Source organism: Pipistrellus kuhlii, unplaced genomic scaffold, assembly GCF_014108245.1.
Source record: "Pipistrellus kuhlii isolate mPipKuh1 unplaced genomic scaffold, mPipKuh1.p scaffold_m20_p_5, whole genome shotgun sequence".
NCBI lineage: Eukaryota > Metazoa > Chordata > Mammalia > Chiroptera > Vespertilionidae > Pipistrellus > Pipistrellus kuhlii.
Window position 1 is genome coordinate 56,340,855 of NW_023425551.1, and position 18,524 is coordinate 56,359,378.

The following is an 18,524-nucleotide window of genomic DNA, read 5'->3' on the forward strand; positions in this document are numbered from 1 at the left end:
CCATGAAGAAACAGATAATTGTCACACAATCCACAGATGAATTTCCATCTTAAGATATGTCTTGATTTAGTGGCTCACTTTCTTTTCATCCTACTTAAACTCATTTTTCCAGATGTCCACATTTTCTGGAGAAAAGGCATGGTAAGGTTGAGAGAAACAAGAATAATGGAGAAAGAGGACTCTAGGATACTTAAACCATATAAGAAGAGGCATCAATGCAGGAATGTGAAAGTTTAATGTCTTATTTTAACCTTTTATAAGGGAAAACTTCATTTGTCGAACTTTCCATTCATTGTGTGCAGAAGGGAAAGACGTCATCCTTCATCCTGTCCAATTTTGACCTCCCATCCAGTAATTTCAACTCTGGATGATTCCATAAGAGTGGAAAAAATGTATCCAATTTAATTCTAGATCCAGCAGATCTAGAGTCAGTTTGGCAGGTGGGATGGAGTACAATTCATTGTTTGACTAAAAAAAGAGATAATGTTTAGATTTGGGACCTGAACCCTTAACTAGATATCCATATAATGCCAGAAGAATCGACTGACCAAGAAATATGGGTCTGATTTGAAATGTCTAGCAATGAACGTTCTCAATTTAAGAGGGGCCAGCAAGGCACATAGTGGCCTGCTCCTTGTGGAATACATCTGTGTGTGTCTTGTTTTGTTGTCGGCTCCCCGCCCGCTTTCCCGAAGCTCTCAGATTCAGATCTGGCCACTCCTCCTTTGGCTTGTAACTTTTCTATTCCACTCTTTTATCTCCCTCAGCACCTGCTGAAATGTAAGAAGTTGGATTTCAAGTGCTAAGAATTTTATATCTTTGCAACCAATGAGTAAAATTATATCAAATCTATTTTTTTTTTTATTATCTTGCTTTCCCCCTGAGTCCTAGATTTCCCTCTCATTTCCACCATTTCTGGTCTTTCCCATTTTTATTTCAGGCTGTGACCACTCCATGGAGAATGTCTTCTCTAGCATGCATATTTCCTCCAGGATCAGATTTTCTTTCCTCGACTTTATTCCTGGGTGCCACCTCTTTAGCTGCCAGTCCTTCATCTCCTCCCCTATGAACTCTTAGCACATATGTTCTCTGTGGAGTTCAGTAGGCCTGGGTTCCAAGTCAGCCTCTAACTCTTACTGGCTTGTGACCAGGACATTTCTTTGTTCTCTCTTGTCTCATTTTAATAGAATGGACTTCTTGGGGGTTGTGGTGAGGACAGAAGTAGAAAATCCGTGCCCAGCAACCAGTTTTCTGCTGGAGTAATGCAGAGCTAAAGACATCTGCATCCAATGATCAGAGAGACTTGGGATTCCAGCCCATTTCCAGGGGAAATTTATATTCAAGGAACAATGAAAGTCCTGGTGCACTGAGATCAACCAGCTCAAGTTGGTCCCCAGTCACTTAGCAATTGGACCAACCTTACCAACCCACCTCTCTCTTAAAAGACCATTTCTGTCCTCCAGAAAAACCTGAATTGACAGTCTGCTTGCTATCTTTGTCCAGTTTGAACTTCAGTGGATGCTGATCCATTGTGACCCACTTAGACCCAGCAGAGAAACTTGCCACGAGCTGCCAGCCAGGATAACGGTGAGTCCCCCTGGACCGTCTTCTCCTTCCATCCAGCCGATTTCTTTCCATCCTGCCGCCTCCCATACTCTTTCTCCAAACAACTCTGGGCTTTTGCTGTCCCCACCGGATTGCTATTGAGGAAGCACAGCCTGGAGGGTAGAAACCACCAAAAGGCACCTGATTCTACCTTTGGTCGCTTACTCCCTTCCAAAAACGCTCCCCCGAGAAAGCTGAAGGTCTGCTCTCAGCCCACCAAGGCGCGCAGGCCACCCGAGGGGGCTCTGAGGACAGCCAGGGGCGGCGGTGGGACGGGCGGTTGGGGAAAGGGTTAAGGGGACTGTTGTCATTTTATCCGTCCTCCGGGCCGCCAGCTCTCCTCCAATCCCCAGGACCCTCTCCGGGGCCATTCATAAACAGGAGGCACGTACGCTTCCCCCGCCCGCCCGCCCAGGCACCTTTGCAACCACTAACCCGGGGGCGCTTTTTGCACCACTCGGTGCGCGTGGCGGAGGCAGCCTCGGCCCGGGCATCAGCAGAGGGAGGTGGGCATGGCCTGGACGGCGCGGGACCACGGGGCCCTGGGGCTGCGGCTGCTGCTGTCAGGGCTCTGCCTGTGCGCCGCGCAAGTAAGTTGTGCGAGAGTTTGGGGCGCGGGGCGGGGCGCCTTCTCACGTTCGTTCCCCCATCTTTCTCTCCCCCAGCCCAGCCAGGCTCCCGAGCAGGTAAGCTGGAGGCGAAAGCGTGTTTGCATTTTTCCCAGCTCACACGGGGGAAAGGCTGGAGGCGCAGCTGTGGAGGGAGCTCGGGTAGGGAAGGCTCGGAGTATCTCCAGGGCTGAGGGGGGCGCCCTACCTTCAGCCCAGAGCACCTGCAGCAATCTGCAAATATCATGGGAATCGGGGACCCCAGGTGACCCACCTGCCCGGGAAAGGGCACCTCCTCCCACTTGGGACCTAACGCTGCTGCGGGCTCAGATCCCAAAGGCCCTCGGTGTCTCCAGATTTAGCTTTAATTTTTAGCTCCGTTTCCTTTTACCTCCCCTCCTCTCTCCTCTCTCTCCTGGACACAGCCAGGGAGCCCAGGGAAGGTGGGCGAGAACTTAGGCCAGCGCCCCTCAACCTCCCTCTCCTGCTGCTCCCCCATCCCGCGGTGGCAGCTCCAAACAGTGTGTCCTGCCGAAACCGGTTTGGCTCAGTGGGTAGAGCGTCGGCCTGCGGACTGAAAGGTCCCGGGTTCCATTCCGGTCAAGGGCATGTGCATTGGTTGCAGGAGGCAGCTGATCGATGATTCTCTCTCATCGATGTTTCTAATTTTCTATCCCTCTGTAAAAAATCAATAAAATACATTAAAAAAATATAAACCGTGCGTGCTTGGGGACTGGCCCTGGGCAGCCTTGGCGCCCAGAGACATTTCAGCAGCTTCCCCAAGGCTCCGGCATCTCTCCCGCCCGAGCCGGGGGCGGGGAGTGCGGCCAGGGTTTGAGGTTTCACTGACAAAGACCCCATTGTAACCTGTCTGCTCACTGGGGCTTAGAAAAAAAACCCAAAGTTTTCCTTGATGAAAGAAGCTTTTTCTCTTTTCTTTCTTTTACATTTAGAAGGGTGGAAAAGTCCCTCACACGCCCTAAGCAACATGCTCACACTATTTTCAAAGCTCAGCTGCTCCCAAGCGATAAGAGGGGTCACTCCTTAGAGTCAGTGAAATTTGGAGGCGAGGTACAAAGACCTCATGCATAGAAAGCGTCCCTGCAGGTGAATCTGAAATGAGGCTGGGTGCTCGCTGGGAGTCAGGGGCCTCTGCCTCTCTCCTCCCCATGGATCTTTCCCTCAAGAGTATGCCCCTCAGCCTTCTACTGGACTGGAGAGATTTACAAAAACGATATGGTAACCCATCTGATGCAGAGTGCCTCCAGCCTTAGCGGTTCCATTTGAGCCCAAACACTGCTTGCAATTACTGATTCAACCAAGGTATCCAGTGACCACCGTTTTCGTGATTGAATCCCTTCAGGGGGGGTTCCCTCCCTCCCTCCCTCTCTCCCGGCCCCCTTTTGGTCTAGTGTACTTTGTAGAGGTGAGGCCCTGGGACCCCTCTCCCCACTTTGGGGTCTTAGATGAGGCTCCAACCCCACTGTTCAGCCTTGTTCGGAGCGTGGCAGACATAGCCCAGGCAACCTGCGCAGCTTGGAAGTCTGATCCATTGTGCTCTATTGGGTTTCAAAACCCGGCCTCCTCAGGGGGAGGAGGTGGGGGCCTCAGGCCACAGCACCCAGTTTCTCCCTGTTGCCCAGTGTGTGCCACTAACCGCGTGTGCTGTTTTTGTCAGAGAGGTCCTCCAGGCGAGCAGGGCCCACCGGGGCCTCCGGGCCCCCCTGGAGTTCCCGGCATCGATGGCATTGATGTAAGTTTCTCTCTCCAGCCCCTCTGTCTTCCAGTCCTGCCCTTTCCTACCCTTTATCCAGCAGCTCAGAGGCTGTTTTTTGAGGGGGCAAGTTGCCCCCCCCCCCATCCAAAGGCGGGATTGGACCTGGGTGACATGGGGGTTGGATCTCAGAAGACTGGGGATTTTCAGAGGGAGGAGGCAGTTGTCTCCAGTGGTCACGAACCTCCACCATGTACCTTGTTTCTGTCCCCATCGGTGTGGGGAACGTGGTGGGATTCCCTCAGAGGGTCCCCAGCATCTCGGTGACTGCTCTTTCCTTCTCTCCTACCCCTCCAGGGTGACCGAGGCCCAAAGGGTCCGCCAGGCCCCCCGGTAAGTTGATCAGCGTGTTTTCATTCCACTGGGTTCCTTTGGATGTGGTTTGCAGCCACATGCATCCACAGGGTCTCAACGTTGCACCTTTCTCTCTCCCTGCCTCTCCCTCCTCCCCACTCAGGGTCCTCCTGGAGAACCTGGGAAACCGGGAGCCTCTGGCAAGCCTGGCACGCCTGGTGCTGACGTGAGTAGGCATGTGTGTGTGTGTGTGTGTGTGTGTGTGTGTGTGTGTGTGTAGGGGAGGAAGAAGGGCAGGAGGAGGGGGGAGACTCAGTGCTGGGAAGCGGTAGACCTAGTTGGAACGGGCCGTGGCCCTGAATCTGCCTGGCTGACTTGGAGGCAGCAGCTTTCTGCCAAGAGGTCTGCCAGGGTGAAGCGCCCGCATACCTCAGGGCTCTCTGGGGACTGGCACACAGCGCTGGCATTTCCAGCTTTCAGAAAACAGCACTGGCACCAGGTTCCTGCCTCAGACCGTCCGTCCATTCTCTGCTCACCTTCTGCACTCTCAGCCCCACTTGGGGGCACAAGAGGTGCTGGGGGAGATGGATGCCTACTGGTCTCCTCTGGGGCTTTGGAGCACGCTGCCTTTGCTCTTGTCCTCTTACTGCCATTCCCTAGATTAATTCAGAAAAACAACCCCAGGCAGGGAAAAGGAAAGAAAAAAAAAGAAATGGGTTGAGGGGAGGTCCGGAAGTGAGTGGGGTGTTTGGGGGTGCGGCAGGGCCAGCACACATGGAATAGGAAATTTAAAACCAGTTTTCTCTCTTTCCATGGGGTTTTCTTAGATAAAAATAAGCTGGCTAGGGTCGCATGAAGAGGAACCAGCAACGGTTGCCCAATATACCCTTCTCCATACTCCCTTCCCCCATCGGCAGGAAACTCAGATACTGACCCTAACCCTGAATAATATTTCCTCAGAGAAAGATTACTTCAGGACTCTCAGCTTCTCCCGTCTTTAGGCGCTCAGCTCATACTGACTGAGTTCCCAGTACAGGCCAGTCCTGGACTTTGTGGTTGAGACACCAAGTGGAGAAGGTTATGGCATCTCTTCTCAGAGCACAGACAGTGGTGCCTCCAAGTTATCCTTCAAGTCATCACTTTATGTTGTTTCCCAAAACTAAAGACTTTTCTGACTCACAGGAAGCACCTGAAAACCAGTGACTGTAATCTCCAGGAATGTTTGATTTGAGTTTAGGACAAATCCTTCATTTTGAGAAAAGCAAAATAGCAAGATTTCAACAGCTAGCAAGATGTGCTTTCTTTATCCAGATTATCATAATGAGGACATTTGTCTGTGGTACTTATGCTTTAGGAAGTAGATTGTTTTACATTTCAAAGCCTCTAATTTGAACTTTCTATGTTATGTATGTAAAGTGATAGTGTGTGAGGCCCCCAAGGATGAACAAGCTGAATAACAAATTAACTTTTGTATAATATACACTCTGAATGACTTGAAACAGTCCCATAACAAAAATGTCTAATAAATATGAGACCACTGAAAAACTAGTAGCCCAATATAGATTGGATTTATTTCTGCATTTCTTTGAAACTTTGATTTGACTTTTGTTTTGTGTGAAAAGAAATTTTATGATTGAATTATTATCATTATTATTTCTGTTAGTATTATCATTATTAATTTTTGTGGTAGTTGAAGCACTTGCTATTGAGTTGCAATAATCTCAGACAGAGGGCTAGACTTCTCTGTGCCTTTGTTTTATTGTCTTATGTAGCATGCTCAACAAATTTTTTATTTTTTACCTTAAGGTCAGAAAGATAATACCTAGTTTTGCTTTATAAACTCCCATTTGTTTATCCCTACATAAATATATATTTTGGATAAACAAATGGGAGTGCTTCAAAATCTTCAGAAGTAAATGTAAATAACAATTTTTCTGTGTCTGTAATTGCAGTACTATAGTACAGAACAAACCAGATTTCCAAAGTTTAAAAATGTAAGAGTTTGTGCCTTTGATTCTGGAAGGCCTTCAGGGAAAGTCTGATGAGGATATTGAATCAGTCTCCTGGGACTGAGAAGGAAAGCAAGAGAAAAAGAGAAAGGAAGAAGGAAAAAAGGAAGAAATCCATCTATGTGCCAGTATTTTAGGCATTTCCTAGAACTAAGCAAAATATTAACTATACTAATTTGCACTTTTCTCAAGCACCCTCACAAACATTATTTCCTTTAAACTTACAACAATCTGGAAAGCAGGTTTGGCAATATTATTCTCCACAGATAAGGAAACTGAACAATTATGAGGAGACTAGGTTCCTCAGGGACCTAGAGTTCTTTAGTGGCTAAGAAAGTAACCAGATTTCTTGATTTTTAGAATTACTCTCTTTTTAGATAGTTTTGCTTTATTCAGATACAAATGAGGTTCTTAAATAGATGGATAATCAGAGAAAATAGAGAGAAAAATAACAACAGTGAATTTTTAGAATCTGAATTACTAATGAAAAATGATATGGATAATTCAGTGGGTAATAAAATAATTTATACCGTATTTTTCGGACCATAAGACGCTCCGGACCATAAGACGCACCAGTTTTTAGAGAAGGGAAATGAAGAAAAAAAGATTCTGAAACAAATAGTGTCCTAAAATATTTTATGTGCATTAAAACCCAACATCACAGTCATAAGCACATGTAATCAACCCTGTAAAGTAAACAGCAGCATTTAGAACCATTTTAGAGCCGGGCAAGCACACAGAGACCACACAGAGCCCACACAGAGCCGGGCAAGTAAAAAAACTTTTTTTTAAAAGTATATGTGTAGGCTATATTTGGACCATAAGACGCAGGGACTTTTTCCCCCCACTTCTGGGGGAAAAAAGTGCGTTTTATGGTCCGAAAAATACGGTAATTGATATTTTATAATTATTTATAAATATTTCTATGATTTTTATGAAATGGAGCCACATCTACACTAATAAAAGGGTAAGATGCAAATTGACCCTACCTTCGTGGCACCCACCAGCCAATCAGGAGTGAGTATGTAAATTAACTCAATAAATGGCAGGTTAATTTGCATTCGCAGGCACCAAGTGGCGAGGGGAGGTACAGGCCTTTGGGCAGTGTGGGAAAGTGGGAATGTGGCTCCAGGCTGGAGCGAAAAGATGGCTCAGGACGGAGCAAAGGCAGTGCCGGCAGCCAGGGGATGGAAGGCCCATTTAAAAAAATATATACTTTATTGAGTTTTTACAGAGAAGAAGAGAGAGGGATAGAGAGTTAGAAACATTGATAAGAGAGAAACATCCATCAACTGCCTCTTGCACACCCCCTACTGGGGATGTGCCTGCAACCTAGGTACACGCCCTTGACTGGAATGGAACCTGGGACCTTTCAGTCTACAGGCCGATGCTCTATCCACTGAGCCAAACCGGTTTCGGCGGAAGGCCCATTCTTGCATGAATCTTTGTGCATTGGGCCTCTAGTAAGACTTACAAGGTTCTTAGCCAAAAACTTTTCTCACTCCACCCTTTGTCTCATTTGACATTTTCAATATGTCTTTTATTCTAAATTCAGGATAGACATTGAGAATAAAGAAAGACATTGAAAATAAACAGACATTGGTGTTTGTTTGTCCCTGGACATAGGGCAGTAGGAAAGCTTCAATAATGTTTTTATAATAGGTGAACCTGAGTGTAATCGTAAGACCATAAACCTCCAATCTCTGTCTTCTGCTGTTTCTATCATTGCAAAGCTGTATTTTTTTATTTTTATTTATTTTTTTTTTTGCATTTAGTTAACATTACCACATGTTAACATTACCAGATGATGTTTGGAAAAATTTAAAAGGAACATGGTTTAAAGGTAATTATCCCAAATTAAGTGGATTTTTGACAGAAAAGATAAAAAGTGGTGGCAGTTGTTATGCCTGAGTCTCCAGACCTGAGTCATTGGAATACTGGAGGAAATTAGATCGAGGGCTAGTATGCCTTGTGCTCCCTGCCAAGCAGCAGCGTGAGAATTCAAAACATAGTCACCTTCACTATCATCCTATATAGAACCTTATCTTTTTAAACACTTATGTAAAAGCAATTTTTTCTGCCACTGGTAAAATTGCTCTCATTTATTTCTTTAATAAGTAAGAATTATTAAAAATTAAAATTGTGCGTGTGTGTGTGTGTGTGTGTGCATGTATGTGTGTGTAAATGTAAATGTGGGGGAAATATATATCTAATCTTTTAAAAATATATTTTTTTATTGATTTCAGAGAGGATGGGAGAGGGAGTTAGAAACATCAATGGAGAGAATCATTGATTGTCTGCCTCCTGCATGCTCCCCTCGCCTCCCCCCCCCCCCCCCTCCCAGGATTGAGCCTGTAAGCAGGGCACATGCCTCTGACCAGAATTGAACCTGGGACCCTTCAGTCCGTGGGCTGATACTTTCTCCACTGAGCCAAACCGGCTAGGCTTACATACAAAATCTTTTCCTTCCTGCTATGACTTTAAGTTCTTTGCCCCCATAGACATGTAAAATTAGAGAAGTCGGAGCTTGGTTATAAGCTTGTACCCAATGGACAACTATGTTATTATCTATCTTCTATATATATAAAAGGCTAAGCGAATGGCTGACTGGCCTGTAGGTATGATGCGCACTGATCACCAGGGGGTAGACACTCAACTCAGGAATTGCTGAGTGACAGCAACTTTGCAGAGTGCCCTCTTGCACTCTGGGTCCCCTCAGGGGATGTCAGAGAGCTTGTTTCAGCCTGATCTCCTCAGGCCAGGTCGAGGGACCCCACCTGCCAGAGGGATCCCACTTACTCTGCTGATACCTTTAAGCCCTGTGCCACCTCAGGTGCATCCAGCCAAGGAGGGACTATGGGAGGTTGGCTACAGGGTGTGTCTGGCCCCTCTTGCCCAGTCCCGCCCCACTGGCCATCTTTTAATTTCCTTTCAATACGCATGGATCTGTGCACTGGACCTCTACTCATTAATAATATTGCTAGAGACATAAGCATTATTTGCTGTGACATGCTCAGCGAGCTCTGCAAAAACAGTATTTTATTTATTCTTTTAAAAAAATACATTTTATTGATTTTTTTTTTTTAACAGAGAGGAAGAGAGAGGGATAGAGAGTTAGAAACATCAATGAGAGGGAATCATCGATCAGCTGCCTCTTGCACAACCTCCACTGGGGAAGTGCCCGCAACCAAGGTATCAAACCTGGGACCTTTCAGTCCACAGGCCGTCGCTCTATCCACTGAGCCAAACCTGTTTCAGCATTTTATTTATTCTTATAGCATAGATCTAAGATATGAAGAAGAATAATTAGAATTAATGATAGGAATTATATTATACTTAAACCATGCCCTTTCTACAGGAAAGAGGTTAGAACATACCCTGAATGTATATAACTATTATTCCTGGGGGATGTTATATGTTTAGCATAGTGAGTTATTATGAAATTATTCTCAAAAGTCAGTATAAGCAGAACTAGTAAGGCTTCAAAGCAATGTGAGAGGTCTGTGAGTACAGTGCTTGTGGTTAGTATTTGTATTTGTTTGTTTGTTTGCAGAACTCTTTCCCAGAGAACAGGAAACATGTCTTATGATTCATGTGAGCCTTTCCCAGCATCTAGAACAGGGCTGATGATGTAATAATGATGACAATAAGAGTAGCTAACGTTTATTCAGAGCAAGCTCTGCCAGGCACTGGTGTAAGCACTTGGTGTGTTATATCCCATTTAACCTTCCACATTGCCACATGAGGTAGATATTATTATTATTATTATAATTACATCTATTTTACAGATTAGGAAACTGAGGCACTATGTAGTTAAGCAACTTGTGAATGGTTGCATAGCTAATAAGCGGCAGAGCTGGGGTTTCAACAAAAAATAAAGATGATGTTTAAGGGACAGGTGTCATATCCTCACACCTACCAGGCTGACCTAAATTAATTTTATTCCATAGTCAGGTACTGAGTATGTATTAGATTCTTGAGGCAATGTTCTAGAATCAAATGGACACACAGCCCTTGGAGTGTATTTTTTACATTTCTAAAAATGTCAATTTCAGCTCATGGAGTTTTATGCCTTTCTACATGGCTATTTCATAACAGAGTACACTGTAACACCTGATACCAGAATATATTTTCAATTTAATTCAGAGAGATTCCTAGGGATAGACATCTTTATCATGTCCTGTGGAGGATACTAAGTAAGGAGAGACCTGGAAGCAACCTCCAGGTTATCCAGCCCTTTACTTGGTTCTGCTCTATTCTTGTGCAGCTGGAATTCTACCATAAATAGAAGCCACTGTCTCCTAATCTTATCAGTTATTCAAGTCACAGACTGAAGATGGCTACTGGGCTGTGTGTGAAAATTGGCCAGGATTGTTCTTGGAGGACATATACATCAAGTGGGAGTTAGAGGTTCCATTAGTTAAACATGCTCCGAGGTTTAGAAAATCTATGTGCCATACATGCTTCCAGAGAGGGGTCCTGGATGTATGTTTGTGTGCTGAAGTACTACAGAAGCCAGCGTTCCATTCCCACAGGTGCTCAGCAACTAAGATGTTGGGGCTTGTTCCCAAATTAGAGTGTTGTAATTAGACTAGGGCAGTGGTCTGCAAACATTAGTCAACAGAATCAAATATTAACAGTACAATGATTGAAATTTTTTTTTGAGAGCCAAATTTTTTAAACTTAAGCTTCTTCTAATGCCATTTCTTCAAAATAGACTCACTCAGGCCGTGGTATTTTGTGGAAGAGCCACACTCAAGGGGCCAAAGAGCTGCATGTGGCTTGAGGGCTGCAGTTTGCCGACCACAGGATTAGGGCAATTGAAAATAAGAGACAGTCTGTCAAAAATTCATTTGTGTGGGTATAATAATTTTCTTCATTGGCACACTTCCAGTAATTAACATTTTCAATTAATTTTTTCTACTTTTATTCACTCTATGGAGTTATGAGAGAAATTAATTAATATAGAGAAATGTAAAAATGGTGACCAGTGAACAAATTTTCTCTATAAATTACATGAAAGCATTTTATTGATAATTATGTAGACTATGACAGATTAAAAATGGATTTTGATGATCCATTTTAAGTAGGGTTTTTATAATTTCAAGGAATCCTTCCCTCAATATCACTTGAATCTTTTTCAAAATTTGAATAATAGATAGGTTTTATAAGACACTTATATAATCATGCATTATGTATATGTACAAACCTGTGCATATATGTAGATACACATACATAAAATTATCTTTAGCAAGGTGTAATTTCTAGATTACATTATAAATGACATCTAAAAGAGTCAAAGAGTAACTAAAATTAAAATATAAAAATGTATCTTCACGAAATAGGAAAATTCAAATAACACAGTGTTATCTTGCTTTAATATCTACTTTATGTTGAGAATGATAATAAAATAAGTACTGGAAAAAAATGAGCATGCTTTGGAGACATGCTTTAATAACTGCTTTAGTATTAAATATAAGAGTTATAAAGTGTTTTCTAGTAAGTGGGTTAAATTTTAAATACATAGTTGCACACATGAAATTATATTCTTAATTATAGCATAGCTATTTTTAAGGAAGATAATATAGAAACATTCATGCTCTCAAATGTTTCAACTTTAAAAGTTTATGTTCTTAAATAAGCAGTTATTGCTAGAAGATGGCTTGAGGGCTTTACTTAGGTGGCTGTAAGGTAATAAGGATATTGTTTATTTTAAATTCCTATTGAAGAAACATTAAATCAATTCTCAAGATATTATTAGAGAGTTATAGAGACACATAGTACTTTTATTTTATAAATGAAGTAAAGGAGGTGTTAAAACAGATAAGTCACACAGCCAAGACCTGTTGTTCCATCAGATTTAGCTATTAGAATACTGTAGTTGCTATGTTGCATTTTTTTCAAAGCTATGGCAAAAAACATTGTTATTGAGCTCTGTGATAAACAATGTAGCTAGCAAGAAGTTAGGAATGTAATCACATTTATCAATATGAAGTAACTAACAGATGGCATGTTAAACATACCTCTGAGTAAGAATATAGGAAGATATTTTTATGAATATTTGCATTATACATAGGTAACCATTCTGTACATAATAAATAAAATGAAATTATTAGTTTAATGATTTGACTAAGGATGCTATAATAGTTCTAATATCATCTTGCTTTGTTAGGGATTAACAGGACCTGATGGATCTCCTGGCTCTGGGGGGCAAAGAGGACAAAAAGTAAGTTAGCCTTCTGGTATTGCTTGTTGGTGTTAATTAAATGCTGAAATATAATTTTATTGTAATGACTGCAAATCAACTAATAAAGTTGTGAAGCAGCTGAAATACACTGTTCAACTAAAATTGTGTTTTGGCTGAGTTAAATTGAATAAAAAACACCCAGGTGGAGTGTTTTAATGATTTTAATATTAATACAGTTTGTATACTTACATATTTATACTACAAGAAGCTAAGTACAATGAAGCTATTTTTATTTTTAGGGAGAACCTGGTGTGCCGGGATCACGTGGATTTCCAGTGAGTGCATGTAAAGCAATAGAATTGCAAATCTATCTTTAGGTAAAAATTTGCCACCGTGGAAATTTTAAATGTAGTTTTCTACATAATATGCATTACAAAAAAAAAAAGTTATGACTTACCTGGCATGGTAAGTATTCTGAATATGAGTAGAAACACCTTAGAGAATGGACAGTAAAATATGTGTTTGTTTGTAGGTGGTATTTCCCAATGGAAAACTCCTCCTCCGCTCTAATTGACAGAAAACATTTCTTGCTTAACATCAGCAAATTGAAGTATTCAGTGTTTAGCCCATGACAACACACTAGTTTCTTCATAACTGGTTTTTATCTCTTACTAGAGGCCTGATGCATGGAATCTGTGCAAGAGTAGGCCTGCCTTCTCTCTGGCTGCCAGCACCCGGGAGCTGGGCTTTCCTCTGTGAGGGAGGCCTGCCTCCTCTGTGGGGCGATCATGGGGCAATGGCTGGGCCCCGACCAATCACATTGCACCCACCTTGGCTGGCCTGGTATCAGACAGAGATAGCTGTGAATAAAAGTGATTCAAGACTGAGTAGGCGAGAAAAGAGTTATGAGGAACCCCAAGAGAGGAAAGGTGAACCTGGAAAGCAAAGAGAGAAAGTAAGGGATTTTAGGCAGCTGGTGTTCAGTTTATTAATAAAGTTAAACGGGCATATAGTTAGGGTTTATTATATACTGAGCCTTGTGCTAGGAATTGAGGCTTGGAGGATGAATATGATGTGGTTTCAACCCCTAATCATACACAGTTTGGTTTGCTAAAGAGATATACAGTGTAAAGGAGAGGGGGATGGAATGCTAGTTTTAAAATCAAATTCAGCTTGTCCCATCATAGGTCATTTCAGGAGTGGCACCATTTTACATTTAATATCTCCTGCATTTGGTGTCTGGGAATAGAGTCCTGCCTGTCAAGGAGTGTGTGTTTGGACCCCTTTTCCCTGCTTGCCTCCCTGCGCTGACTATTTGTCTGGGAGAACATCCAAACGTCACGTTATAAATTATAAAACATTGCACTATGTTGCTCTTAATGTAGGTTTCTTATAAAACACGACAAATGAAAAGCTCTTTAAACTGTCAGGTTGTGATGTGTCTCTTTGTGAGTGATATTAAGTTTTCTTGAGGGCAAGCATGGATGACTTCTTTACTTTGGTTTTCTTTAAAAAAAAGTTTGGAAAAAAATATAACTGGTTAGCTTAGACATCAGAGGGATATATGAGGAGCTGGCACAAGCTTCCACTTTCTTTAGAAGCGGAGCCATGTTTGTTTTTCTTTATCCAGTGCTTTCTTTAGAACGAGCATCATGTATTTATTTAGTGATAGAGTGAATAATTTATTTTTGAACTGTGTCTGCCTTTATACTAAATATAAATCACATGTCATTGTAATTTTCATTTTAATCTTTTAGGGCCGTGGCATTCCTGGACCCCCTGTGAGTATCATCTTTTGATCTATTTTTTACATAGTCTATAAAAATGGCCTAGTTCTCAGATCTCAACCTTACTCTCCAACTAACATCCTACCTACTGGTGTTCATAGTGTATCACCTGCTATGACAGTACCTCTATTATGCTAAACAAAATATTTTATTAACTAGAGAAATTCCTGTTCTACTTTAGTAATTAAAATTTGGTCAGATGGCTTACTGTTTCTCCAGAGACCAAAGTTAGCACAGACACATAATTCTAAGTCAGTTGTTTATCATACTGGATATCAATTGTGCTGGATTGTTAAAATATGCACCAGTGACCCGTCCCTTTAATAATTTGTCTTCAGGGTCCTCCTGGGGGAGCAGGTCTCCCTGGAGAGCTTGGCCGTGTGGGACCAATTGTGAGTACTACAACGTCTTTTGATAGACATTCGCTGACTTAAAAGATGATGTTATTAGGGAAGGCAAATTACCCAAACTGTATATTATTCCCTGGCACATCCAAAAAAATGACAGATGAATTTCATTCAGTTTATAATATCGATGGAGACCAAAGATAACAATGTTACCTTGTTTTTGTACAGTGATTTAAAATTTTCCCCAAAGTTTTTAGCCGAAATTTTCTTCCCAACTTTCAGAATTAGTGATCAAGTCAGGAGGTGTCACCACTATTTTACAAACTCAGCCAGGAGAGTGGGGCCCAGTGTTTTTTTATGAAATGATAAGTGAATAGGCTGCACTTATTACCACGGGTATTTATGTTAATGTTGTTAGTTTAATCAAATTAACAGAACAGCTTAAGGCAATAAAGGGCTGAACTTCATAGTAGAAATTACTAGTCATAAGTGCTTGATGTTAATATTCAATACCTATTTCAAAAATGAAACACTGATGTTATGTAAATTCCTTGAGAGTAGGAATAACTCTCAAGTGTGATTATATGCCTTTCTTGTTTACTGTTTGACAAATTTACTTACTCAACAACTGAATGAATATGAAATGATTATAAAGTTAAATGAAATTTAAGATGCTTTTGACGTCTTCTAGTAGAAGATGATGAAGGAAAACATATGCTAGGAGTAAACTCTGGATATGAAGACTAATTGGAATCCATTTTCCTTGAATGACTTGTTTGAACTTAGCCACATTTGATCTTCTATCTCAATGGCAAGAGAGTGCAGTGACAGAGCAAGGGACAAGCACCAGGGACAGTCTGGCTCTGCAGAGATTCACCTTCCATTTCACACCTTCAGGCTGGGTGCAGGCCTTCTTTTACTGCCATTAGATGAATGGCACTAGCAGTATTGTCTTTCAGTTCCTCTGCAAATCAGCTATAAAAATATGTAGTGTTTCCAGTTTGTTTTCAGAATAGAGAAAGTGATCATTTTATAGAGAATTGGCTTAACTTTCCCCCAAGTCTTCCTCTGCCCTGTTTTATTATAATACTTTGGAACCCCTTCTGGTTTTGTGGAGCTGATTGGATTATGGGCCACCCATTGATTTTGGTGACAGGTATATGCATGGCTGACCTCTGTAGGGGTTTCTAGTCATATCATTCTCTCATGCCTCACCAGTTTTCTGCACTGTGTTTTGACATGTATGTAACTGCTGTGTCACAATTTTCAAATAACTTAGGGTGACCCTGGGAAAAGAGGACCACCTGGCCCCCCTGGACCTCCAGGACCCAGTGTAAGTTATCTGCAGCTTAAATTTCTCTGTATCTGAGATTTGGGATTAGAGAAACCTAAGAACCAAAAGATGGAAGTACCTGTAATTAGCCATTGTCCTAAAATTCCAAAATAGCTACCAACTTTTTGCACTCATTCAGAACACTATTCTTTTTAGGCAAGAAAAGTAGAGGAATCACAATAATTTTATTTTTATTTTTATTTTTTATTTTTTTTTTTTATAAGTTTTTATTGTTCATATTATTACAAATGTTCCTTCCCCCCCCCCCCATTGCTCTCCTCCACCAGGTTCCCACCCCACCCTTTTCCCCTCTCCCCATTGTCCTCATCCATAGGTGCACAGTTTATGTTCAGTCTCTTCCCACGCCCCCCTCTCCCCTTTTCCCCAAGAATCATCAGTTCACTCCCCTTCCATACCTCTGATTCTATTATATTCAACAGTTAATATTGTTCATCAGATTTTTTTAATTTCCTTGGTTTTTAGATTCACTTGTTGATAGTTACGTATTTGTTGTTCATAATTTTTATCTTTGTTTACTTTCTCTTCTGAAAGAACCCCCTTCAGCAATTCATATAATTCTGGTTTGGCGGTGATGAACTCCTTTAGCTCTTTTTTATTAGTGAAGCTCTTTATCTGGCCTTCGATTCTGAGTGATAGCTTTGCTGGGTAGATTATTTTTGGCTGTAGGTTCTTGCTATTCATCACCTTGAATATTTCTTGCCATTCCCTTCTGGCCTGCATGGTTTCTGTTGAGAAGTCAGCTGACAATCGTATAGGTACTCCTTTATAGGTTACTACCTTCTTTGCTCTTGCTTCTTTTAATATTCTCTCTTTGTCTTTTGCTCTTGGAATTTTAATAATGATGTGTCTCTGTGTGGTCCTCTTTGGATTCCTTTTGTTTGGAGTTCTGTGTGCTTCCTGGACTTGTAAATCTAATTCTTTCACCAGGTGGGGGAAGTTTTCTGTCACTATTTCTTTCAGTATGTTTTCGATATCTTGCTCTCTCTCATCTTCTGGGACCCCCATAATTCTGATGTTGGTTCGCTTGAAGTTGTCCCAGAGGTTTCTTACATTATCTTCAATTTTCTGGATTCTCTTGACTTCTAGCTTCTGTGGAGGAGTGTCTTCTGGCTCTTTATGTTCCAAATCTTTGACTTGATTCTTACGATCTTCCCTTCTGTTTTTAGGACTCTGTAAAATATTTTTTATTTCAGACAATGTATTCTTTATTTCTTGTTGATCCCTTATCATTTCTTGTTGACTCCTTATTAATTCTAGTTGATCTCTTTTCCTATCCTCATAGGCCTTATCCATCTTTTCTAGGAAATTCTTGAAAAACCTTATAAGCGTAGATTTGAACTCTATATCCAGATGCTTTTTGTCCTCCATTTCTTTCGTTTGTGATCTATTTTGTTGTCGCATTTGTGATCTATTTTGTTGTCGCATTTCGCAGTTACAGATGGGATGGGGTTTCAGGGTGGAGCCTGCAGCTTTGGCTTCCGTCAGCCCCGCCCTATGCGGGTCCTTCAGTGTTCGCTGCTGGCGCCTCTGAGAGAAAGGTGCCCTCGATTTTCGCCTGCTGCCAAACAGTCTATGCTCTCCCACAATGAGCCCGGTATTGGGGTTCAGTTCCGTTTGAAGTGGAGTTGGAGGTGGTGTTCAGAGCAGTCTGGAGCCCCAGTCTCCTTCCCGTCAGGGCAATCCCGCGGCGCAGCCGACTGTCCCTTCTCTGTGTGCAGTGTGCGCACCTCCGGGACCTCCTTTCGCCTCTCCCTGGGGTTCCGCCTTACAGCCCGGCTCCCTGTGGCTGAGCCTGAGTCCCCGGGGTCTGGCTTAGAACTGGGGTTCAGAGCAGTCGGGGGTCCAGCACAGTCGGAGTTTTATCTCCTTCCCGCTAGGGAACGCCCGCCAGGCACTCGGCCTCCCTCCTCTCTGGCTCCGTCCTCTCCGCGCGCGCAGCGTGTCTCCGTACCTTGGGCTTTTACAGTTCCTCCGTGCCTCCTTTTGGTTTTCTCCTTGCTTCTCGCTGTAGAATTTCCAGTCAGTCAACCTTCCTGTAGTTCTGGGCAACGTCCGTTTTATATTTTAGTTGTATTTCATTGAAATTGTTGTGTGCGGCTGCGGCTAGGTGTTCACCTGGGCGCAGCCATCTTGGATCTCTCCGGAATCACAATAATTTTAAACGTGGTTTTCTCAGGGAATGGCTTACTCATTATATTTAAAGTCCTTTGATATTTGTGACTCTCAAATGCTCAGAACTTGGACATATGAAAGAACATTTTCAAATGAACTAGTTTTTACAAAGGGTTTACCCAGTAAGCAATTAGAAAATGGAAGCTCAAGTAGGAGATAACCCATATCTTAAGTTTATGATTCCAAGTTCCCCATATTTCCTATTTCTCTCATTTCACCTCCTTTCAATCCCCTGAAAGAAATAATCTACACAATTTAGGGTTCTCCAAAAGATATACACCCATGAGGCAAGGTTTTAGAATATTATATCTCTTTGTTCCTTATATTTTTATTGAACAAATATATTTTGTCCAGTGAACTTTCTATTATTAGTAGTAGTAGTAGGTT

At 42.2% G+C, this 18,524-nt stretch overlaps 1 protein-coding gene across 1 annotated transcript in view; it reads left to right on the forward strand.

The window, feature by feature from the left end:
• COL9A1 (collagen type IX alpha 1 chain) overlaps window positions 1-18,524 on the forward strand; it is a 90,333-nt gene that overhangs the window by 19,323 nt on the left and 52,486 nt on the right. The window contains exons 6-14 of the mRNA XM_036414902.2: window positions 1,504-1,587; window positions 3,892-3,966; window positions 4,285-4,320; window positions 4,445-4,507; window positions 12,463-12,516; window positions 12,777-12,812; window positions 14,235-14,258; window positions 14,603-14,656; window positions 15,891-15,944. Coding sequence (XP_036270795.1) covers window positions 1,504-1,587; window positions 3,892-3,966; window positions 4,285-4,320; window positions 4,445-4,507; window positions 12,463-12,516; window positions 12,777-12,812; window positions 14,235-14,258; window positions 14,603-14,656; window positions 15,891-15,944 — 480 coding nt within the window. The remainder of the gene's footprint in view (window positions 1-1,503; window positions 1,588-3,891; window positions 3,967-4,284; window positions 4,321-4,444; window positions 4,508-12,462; window positions 12,517-12,776; window positions 12,813-14,234; window positions 14,259-14,602; window positions 14,657-15,890; window positions 15,945-18,524) is intronic.